The 10,058-nt window shown below is 37.9% G+C and overlaps 1 protein-coding gene across 1 annotated transcript in view; it reads left to right on the top strand.

The window, feature by feature from the left end:
- Positions 1-1,692: 1,692 nt before the first annotated feature.
- The window catches only part of LARP4B (La ribonucleoprotein domain family, member 4B), a 34,798-nt gene continuing 26,432 nt past the window's right edge, over positions 1,693-10,058 (top strand). Inside the window, exon 1 of the mRNA XM_008936449.1 lies at positions 1,693-1,824. Within this exon, the coding sequence (XP_008934697.1) occupies positions 1,744-1,824 (81 nt within the window). The 5' untranslated portion in view covers positions 1,693-1,743. The remainder of the gene's footprint in view (positions 1,825-10,058) is intronic.

Here is a 10,058-nt window from a genome sequence, read left to right as displayed (position 1 = left end):
ATAGGAGCAGCAGCGGAGTTTGTGTACAGTGAACATGAAATGTGTAAGAAGTCTTGTGCTCTTTTTGGAAAAATATTAATCCAAAATTTTGAAAGGCTAAACCACACTTTTTTTAAAGAATATGAGAGGAAGCATTCTCCAAGAAGTGTAGACACCATCTGCAGTGTTAATGTGCGTACACTTCCCATGTGGGTTTGAGCAACACAGACTCCAGCTATTTAATACGTGCTTTTGAAAAATTGCTTTCAGGATGATTTTTAGTTATTTTATGAAATAACCTGAATTTCAGGCTTTCTGCCATACGGGCTCTGGGTTTGTTTATGGGTGTGTAACACTGTATGCAAGGGACAGAAATTTTTTTTTTTTTTTGTCTGTCATTTCTCCCTTGCTTAGTTTCTATTCCAAGTGAGAGGCAGGGTGTTAGGAATAAGTACTTCCAGGAATGTAGCAGTTGACACAGGGTATGTATTTCTTTCAAACCTATGTTTTTCATGCTGACTTTGTCAGTTACCTTAAGTGATGAGCAACTGTTCGCCTAGGCTGAATATTTAGTCGGGGATGTCAATGTATTTGTTTCTTCAACTGTGTGCAAAATATCTTCTGCATAGTACCACAGTGCAGATGCTTAAATAAGTTGATAGGTGAATGTCAAAATTTTACTTGAAAACTTGTAAATGTATTCAATCAGTTGTATGAAAGGCTTTTGCTTTTGTCCATTGAAAAATACTGTGTAGGGGAAATTCTATGGCAGGCCATAATACTGTAGGTAGAAGCTAGAAAGTATTTATTTGTCTTTTGGAGTCAAAATAGCCTAAAAGGAGCTAATACTGCAAAAGAGTGGAATCATGCAGTTACCTTCCATATACTGCAAATATTTAGGTTTTTTTAAAGGAGATGGTGGAGACTCTCACCCTGAAGTGTCAGCAACTTGAAGACAGTAAATTTCTCACATTACAGTACTGGCATTTCCACATGAATAAATAATTCAAAAAAGCATATTACACCTTTCTCATAGTCCTTTTGGAAAAAATAAAATATTACCCTGACTTTATGTGCTCTAAATAAGCTTTTCCTGTTTAAAGGCCAGGGTTTCTTTTAAATACCATATTAAACAGTGTCAGATTTCAAAGTGAAGTTACTGTCAGACTTTCAATTTCACTCAGTTTTATACTTGTCTAATGAAATAAAATAACATTTTAGGATGATGAAACAGAACAACTTGTTGAGCATTACTGATCTAGCACAACTGTTGCAACATGCTCCATAAAATTTGCCGAGATTAAGTGACTGTCAGAGTAGTTGTAGAAGACAAAGGTTGGTTTGTGACTAAATGCTTCTTAATAAGTGAAGTCAGTCTACCAGGTGGAGAAGTCATGATTTGAAAACCAATCAGAATAATTAAGGTGAGACTCAAGTGAAACTTTCCCAGTGGAATTTCCCTGCCCGTGCTGTGGCAGGTGTTCATCTGCTGTGCCGAGGCGGCGAGTGGCTGGGAGCTGAGCGTATCTGCCAGGCGGCTTCACCCTCGCCTCTGCCCTCGCGCCTCCTCTGGCCGTGGCCTCCTGGCTGTCTGGGTGGGAGTTCCTGTGGACCTTCGGGCTGAATCGGCATGGCGGGTCTGGAGTGGCTGGGAGGTCTCAGGAATTTCAACAACCACTTACAGAATCTTTTGTCTTCCTGTTTCCGCAGCTTACAAAGGTGACCAGTAAAGTTCTCTGCGAGCAGCCAAAAAGCAGACAGCTCATGACTTCTGATCAGGACACTAAAGTTGTGGCTGAAACGCAGGTGCAGCAAGTACAAGAAGTGAAAGACGGTTCTCATCTAGTAAGTATTACAATTGCATATTCCCCTGGCATAAGTGTTGCATGAAATGATTTTTTAACTATGTCTTAATCAAAATTGTATCTAGGAACATTTTAAAGGACAGTTGTCTCATAGCATTGCAACATAAAATGCTAGAACAGAGCTGCTGAAGATGGCCAATTCTCCATACCAAGGAGGAGCCTCAGCTTAGGTTTTCTACAGGCCTACAGGGGATTTAAATAAACTGCAAGTTGCAACACTTTGTACACATTTAAGGGACATAACTTTTTCGATTATGCAGGAATTGTATTACTGGTCTTGAGCTAGGTTCTAGTTCACACATGAACATGTGAAGAAAATACAGGAAATACACTTGGCATGTATATGTAATTAAAAAAAGGACAAACTCATACAAATAGGAAATTGCTTTCTGTAATAGGAATTTTGCTCAGTCGGTTCTGCCAAATGGCACGTGCTGCTGTTCCCGTGCCACTGTGCGGGATGCAGTAAGTTACTGTATGGGATGCTTTTGGCAGGTCATACAGCAGATAATACTGTGTGGATGTATGTTATGGTAAATTCAACATGCGTATTAAGGAAGATTGAATTCCCGATTTGTGTCTAAGCTCTACTCTTATCGTATTTTCATCTTTGATTGTTAACTATATGTTGGAAGGAATATTTCCTCAGGACATCTTGAAGGGTTTGGTTTATGTTCTGTTGGGCACTTAGCCTGTGCTATGCTAAGCAGCTGATGCTTGCTGCTTCAACTTACCTTGCAGCAAGCACTAAGGAGCATTCTGAAAAACACTCCAAACTTGCACTTTGCTTTACTAAGCAAGCTGGTGGGTTTTTTGTTTCCCTCTCCCCGCTCTGTTTTATTCTGGGTTCTTTTCTGCTCTGTTTTACATTTCTAAGATGTGAATTTTGTCTGTTTGACAGTAGGGGAAAAAGTCGAACCTGATTTTGTGCCATACTTTTGGAAGTTGGGCTTTTTTCATTTTAATTTCCCTGTACTCGAGGCATTAATTCCCAGAAAGCATTGTGTAAGCTTCAGTAAGAAGCTTTTGAAGCAAATCTGCAAGAGCCTGCAACTGTCAGTGTGCTTTCAGCAGGTGCATTAGCTGTAAAAGTTTGATTAGTCTTCATGTTGATGCTCGTTCTTTTAATTTAGTATGCTGTAAGTTTTATAAAACTACACATAAACTTAGATCTAAATCTTCATTTCTGTTCTTCCATGCTTATTTGGAGAAAGTGTAACCATTTCTTTCCATTTCAGAAAATGTCTGCTCTTTTCTTTAATAGAAAAGAATACTGTCAGTTTGGAGATCTTTGGGATGTAGCTATAGTCCTATAATGGTGCATTTCAAATAACTGATTTTTTAGGTTAAAGGTTTTCCTTTGAGTATTTCCAAGAAGACCTGTAGCTTATTAAGCTTTTTAAAGTTACACCAGGATCATACACTTATGTACAGCATCGAAAGATCATTTTGTTGTATGAGAATCATTGCCAATATGCTGTTAGAAGTGTTGCTGTCACGATAGTCCCTTCCATAATGGCATTCTTGCATGAGTATATTTTGCAAGTGCTTCAGGACTTCACTTGCAAGTTTTGGAAACAAGGCTGTAATTTGAGAAAAACTTCATGGAGTAGAAGAAGTTAGCAAACTAGATTGAGATGTTTTCATCTTTCCAAAAATGTGATAGGAAGGGGGAAAAATTCTGTTGTTCTGACTCGATTGCATTTTGCTAGTACATGTTTGATGTTAAATGGAAATCACCTGCTGTTTCTTGTGTGTCTTAATGATTTAGAGGTCAGAGGGCTAGACTGCATCAAGGTACAGATTCATGTCTGTGGTAATCCCTGCTTCAGTGTGTATTTGACATGGGGCTGTGGTATCTAGGGAGATTTCTATGAGTCTTTCTTTAATAGACTTAAATTTGATGAATTACATTTCCTAGCTATTTTGGCTATGCTGTTGTATTAGGATCTGGTGATACCTAGTCTGCATGCTTTTGTGGCAGTCCTGGAAGAAAGCTGTAGAATTTCTAATGGAAGTTTTGATACATATCTGTAGATACTGGAAAAATAACTCCCTGTATGCTAGTTTTAATTTTGAAGTGATTAAAGATACAAGAAAAAATACTTTAAATATTAAAAATAAATACATCTTCCGGTTATTACTTTAGACAGTCTGCTTTCTTTGACAGAAACAAAAAATAGCATTCATTCAATTATTAGTAATGTTGAATAGATAGTCAGTAATGACTGCATTAAAATGAAAGTTCTGATGTTGTGATGGAACCCCTCAGAAATCACTAACGTTAATGATACAGAGGCCACTTGTTTACTGACGGTTCTCAAGGGCTCTTCTCATGGTGAGAGAGGCAAAGTCATTTCTTCTGCCTTAAGTAACTAAAAGTATATGCTATTTATTGCCTAATGTAGATGGATTGCAAGCCTAGTACGGTTCATTTCCAACAACAGCTTCTTTTGAATTTGGCTTATTTTAGTAGTATTAACCAGCAGAATTTAAGTGGTTTTGCACGCAGCTTGATTGAAGGGAGTTGGCAACTTGAGGATCCTCATAAATTTCTTGTTAATAGTGGCTTACTCTTAGGAGTTGGAGGTAGATAATTTGAAGGATACTAGCAAATTCATAGCTTTGATAAATTTGGCAGATAAATATGATGGTATCTCTGGCTTTTTTAGCCTAGATCCAGACTGTCACTTCAGCTGAGATCTGTCATTGAGTTGGGCTTTTATTTGTATGCTGATTGACAGTTACTCTTCCTGAAAATGCCCTCGTCTTACTGGACCCAGGAAGATCCATGTTTAAGAAATTCTCCCTTTTGTCTCACTTCTGTTTCCTTTTCAATGAGTAACACTTTGTTGCTAGAAATTTGGTGTTGGGGAAGATATCCTGTGTAACAGTTTACTGAAAACTGTGTAAGATACAATCCTCAGACCATTTGCCAGTAACACATTATTAAATAGAGTATGTGCCAATTAAGTGTTAAGTAGCAGTGTGTAGAACATTTAGGTAATTTTAAATAACTCAAGAGGTCATGAATAGCTTTAAACGAGAGATGGGAGGGAGTAGACCTTAAACTGAACATGTAGAATATCAGCATCGTGGGAGAGCAATACTGCTGTGTTCACTTGGTCACATTACTGTAGATTTAGAGCATAAGAAAAGTGTTGAATAGTTCTGCAACTGTAGATGACTTCTAATGCTAATTTTTAATTTTTTTAATGTGTAAAAATGTGTATTTAAACTCTTAATGTAATAATACCCTAATCTTAATACCTTGATGCAATCTGATAATTTGTTTTCAAAAACTGGCAGTATTGATGTTGTGGTGTGTGTTCTGATGCTGCTTGTCTCTTTTTCCCCTAACTGGTAGTGGCTGTGACATCAGATATGGCCTCAGAGTGCAGGATGACTGTTTCTTCAGGACTAGTTATAGTTGTGGGGCTTTGTTATAGAAAAAGAATAGTTAAGTCAGATGTCAGGTTATAAGGACTGTTTTAACTTGGGCTATTGTAACTTTAAAGCTAGACTGTATTTTAAAACTTAGGTCTGTAAGACTATATGTGGGATTAACCCTTACTGCTTGACAAGGAATAGGCATATGTAGAAAAGAGATGGGCAGGTATACTGTTCATAGTGTGTTGACTTCTTGCCTTCTGTGTAGGTGTGTGCAGCATACAGAGCTAAAATACTTATTTTAAAAAATAATTGTTCCAATTATGAATATGCTGCTTTGGAGCAGTTTGGTTTCATAGAGAAGGAAAAATTATTTAGGCTTTGGGTAGATGAGAGATATACCAGAGCCAAAATATGTTTGTATAACGGAGAAGAAAAAAAACCAAACCACCTCCTGGCTGGGCTGTAAAGCAGCAGAGCATAAATTTTGTTGGTGCTTTTCAAGTGAAGTGGCAGTGTTCAGCTTAGCCCGAAGACTTTCAGACTTACCAAATCTTGGAAGTTAAACAACCAACATCAGGTGATGTGGCATAAGCGTAGCATTTTTTTCTTTAAATTTATGTTGCTGTGGTGTTTTTAAGTGATTCCACAATAAACAGCATTGAGAAATGTGACTTAAAGAATGTGCACTATAGGTGTTTAGAAATTATCCCTGGAACTTTTAGATAAAACCAAAGGAACGAGTACAAAATGTACCTTTCTGCATAAGGAGAAGGCTGTGGGAAAACTGGAAGAGGTTTCTGCTTGCCTAAACTGCTTCACTCATTTTTTCTCCCCATTAGTTGATAGCAGAAGTGCTTGTTAAGGCACTGGAAAAGTGGACTTTGCCCTAGTCTGTTTCTTAAAGGCATTTAGTTCCTTTCTTGAAAGCACATAGTAATGGTTAAATCAGAGGGAAAAAAATCTTGCTATTTGTTTAACCGAGGAGGGAGTTTTCTGAATGGCTGTAAACTTTGCAAGTATTACTGTGATTTTATTCTGACGTCAAAAGCAGTTGAATTGTTTGCTTATGACACTTCTTCAAAAAAAAGAAACTATTCTAAGTAACTCCCTCCCCCTTTCCCTGTACTTGGTTCCAGGGAATGCTGAAGAGGGGAGTGCCTTGGCATAGTTTTCAGTCCAGATTCAAGCACGTTGAATAACTTTGTCCCCTGGGAGAATTAAAGAAAATACAGCAGATGGCAGCAATGATGCACCAGTCTTCCTGTCCTTAAGAACAGTCTATCTGCAGGCACTTTGAGACTTCATCTACTGGATAAGCTGGGGAGGCAGGGTACTCTTCCTTTTTTCTTTCACAGCAGGCTTGCTGAGGAGGGGATATGCCCTAGCCAACTCAGACATCTTTTTTATGGTCAGGGATTAGTGTTGAGTAGGTTTCCCCTGAAAGTCAGCCAGTATGGTTCTTCAGCATATACAAATCTGAGTCTGCCTATAGTATTGAAATTTATACAACATTTAAATACATGATAACCTGTCTTTAAGAATCTAAAACACTTTTTTTTGAGATGCATTTGTCCTGTGAGCAGGATACTTACCTGGGGAGAAGAAGCTACATTGGCAGCTATATTATAGCTTTTCACTTCTTTGTGTTACCCAGAGTACTTATAAAGAGAAGTAGGGTAAGAAATGGCTCCACATAAATATTTTAGTATCTTGCAAAAGCTTCAGAGAACAGAATAGAAGCATTTCACACTGTGTAAGGAAGAGAGATTCACCTCTAGTCTGTTTTGTGCTGCTAAGTGTGAACTCCACTGTTACTGCAGGAGCACTTCATAGTGACTGCAGTACAGACTAAAGTGAAATACCTGAATTTCTAGAGTGCTTCTGCACTTGCTCACTATTATCTCGTACTTGCAAGCTGTTACTGTAAGATTGTGAACAGTTTGGTATAGCAAGGGCTTGATGTTTAAAAAATATTCTCTTCCATCTGATTTTAATCCAGCCTGATGCTGTTTTCTGTGGTTCAGTGCAGCATTGTTTCTTAAACTTCAGGTGACAACAGGCAATAAAAAATACTTACTTCTCTTTTGATTGATTACTCTAAACAGATGTGAACTTATTTTACCAACTAGATATGAATGACTAAAAGAGATCTGAAGCTTAATTTAGTTCTATGTTATTATCTGTCAAAAGTGAAGAAGATTGAAAGGAAAAAGTGATTGTGGGCTTCTCTGGTAAAGGTGTGATTTGATTTTTTTTTTTTCACCTTGGCATTTTGGAAACAAAGCAGAAGTACTGCAGTGTGACAGTATCAGGGACCATATAGATAAGACTGAATCATGTCCTAAGCCTTGTGTAGGCTATGTGACTTCCCATGAAAGCAGCTGTAAAATAAGTCACAATGACAAACATATGGAAACAAAAAGGTAATGATAGTGGAATATTGGAGCATGGATCTGTCTGTAAGCAGCCCTTACTCTGCAGGTTTAGTTTAGTAAAAATTAAAATGGATCTCTTGGTTGAAAGGCAATGGCTTTAATTAGCCTTAGTACCCCTGTATGTGAATACAATGAGGGCAAGTTGCCAGGCAGACTTAAAACTCTAGTTCAAGTACATCTTGACTAAACTTGCCATAAGGTGCACAACCAACTGAAAAATAGCACTCTGTGCAATGTACAGCTGAAAGAACATTTGAAAAAGAGTTTTAAGGGTCTGTCTTACTTTCTTCTGTCTTTTCAGTATCTTTTAACTAAGGGAGCAGAGTGGTGCTGTAGTGATACAGAGTGCAAGCTCTCTAAAGTATGGGATCCAAATCTGAAATAATAGCAATGGATTTGAGAGGAGATCTGAGTGATGGGAGGTTATGTAAAGGCAAATAAGAGCAGTGCTGTTGAGAGCAGAAAAGATTGCTGGGCGTTTTCAGCTTTTCTCACTGGGTTTTCATTTTTTGAAGAAACAATCATTTTTAGCAACTAATAGAACTTAACAGTAGTAGAAGTCTTCAAATGTGCAAGTACATGTGCGTGAAGATGTTCTAGCTGTCATAAAGTCAGAAAGACGTCTATTAGGTACAACAAAGAAAACATCTAGTGACAGACTTTAGGAAGAAGTAGCATTTAGTCAAACTACCTTTTAAATACATTTTTTTTTTTTCTAAAAGAACAATTTTTTTTGAGGTTAATTATAATTATTCCTACCACAGTACTGTGAAGTGACTAGATGATTTTTGAGGCCCTTTCCAGTACTGAAAGTCACTGAAGGATTATGTATTCTGTTTTTCATGCAGATAATGAATAAAAAAAAAGACTTGGAACAGAATTAGCTTCTGATAACACACAATGACTGTTCAATGGAATACATGAGGCCTTATCTATATTTAGCCTGTTTTTCCTAAAGAAGTAATCTTGGTGTAGGTTCAGCTCCGGGGGAAGGGAGAAGGAGAAAATGATCCAAAATGTGTTTGATCTAGCAGCTTCTGCTAGTTTAGTCTTTGAATTAGATTTGAACGTGTGACACCAAAATGTGTTTATTCTTGTATAGAAAGTGGGAGTTATATACAAAGGCAAGCAGGGTTTTTTGCACTCGTGGACATTGTGAAAGATGTCATTTAAATATTTTGAAGATTTGGGTGAAGGAAACTCTTCAGGAAATTAAACAGTGGAAGTTCATAAGACTTGGTAATGCTTGTAAACGTAAACAGACTGTAATCTCATTAGGAGAATTATTTGGCTTGAATATTACAGCGCATATGATGAAATACTACAACATCGCTCAGCAACTGGGATTTGGGCTTTGAGTGGCAATGACATATGAACCCCTGCATGCTTTTAAAGTGTGCTATTTTTGGCAGCTGGGTGTCAGCTTGTCTCCTCAGTAGCAGCAGAAAGTTAGTTTAGTGTATAGAGGAAGGGGATTTGCAATGAGAAGACTCCTCTGACACCGCTTAAACATGGGCTGCTGCTTCAGTAAAGAATTGAGTAACAGCACAAATGAGGAGAAAACCGGCTTGTTACAAAAATCTGTAGAAGAGGAAGCAACAGAGTCAAGGATAAGTAAAACTTTATCTTCAATTTTAGGAAGTGTGGAAAGCCAGGGTCTGCCTGCAGTGGGAAGGACGGTTAACGGGGCAGCCGCGGTAGCTGGCGCTGAACGCGCTCATAGCAATGATTGTGCAGTGTTAAGTGCTAAGCCTGGGATCTGGGGTAAAAAGGCAAAATATCCATCTTCTCCAACTGTGGAGAATACTCCCCAGGAGAGCTCCAAGAGAGTGTATGACAGACCTTTTAGCTTCTTTAATTCCTTTAATCACCTTCTGAAGGTCTCTGGTACATATGGAAATCTGCAGAAAAGTGAAGAAAAGAAGGATAGGGATATTAAAAAAGGAGCACCTAAAAAATCTAATAGTAACTGTCAACACATGAACAATATAGAAAATGTTAACAGTAATATTAACAATGAAAATGTAGCTGCAGAAGAGCATTGTGCTTTTGATCATATTTCTGCTTCACATCTACCAGATGTCCTAGACAAAGGCTTACAGGGTGAAATTTCCTTAAATAGAAATTTTCTGGAGGTTTATGCAGTTACGTCTGACAATTCAAGGCAGAATGAAACAATAGTAAATGTTGAAGACAGCAAGAGTGACTGCCTACAAAAAGTCTCAAGTTCCTATAGAGAGATGTCTCCAACATTTTCCTATCTCGATGTAGACAACAGACAAAATACAAAAGACAGGGAGTTCTACAGTATTTGTGTTGTAGATACTGAAGACCTGAAAGGGGGTGAAGAGGTGCCAGCTACTGTGTGTGAAGAGCCTGCAGCAGG

This window comes from Merops nubicus, unplaced genomic scaffold, assembly GCF_000691845.1.
Source record: "Merops nubicus isolate BGI_N331 unplaced genomic scaffold, ASM69184v1 scaffold3263, whole genome shotgun sequence".
Classification (NCBI taxonomy): Eukaryota; Metazoa; Chordata; class Aves; order Coraciiformes; family Meropidae; genus Merops; species Merops nubicus.
The sequence above is the reverse complement of the archived record's forward strand: the minus strand, read 5'-3'. Positions and strand labels throughout refer to the sequence as shown.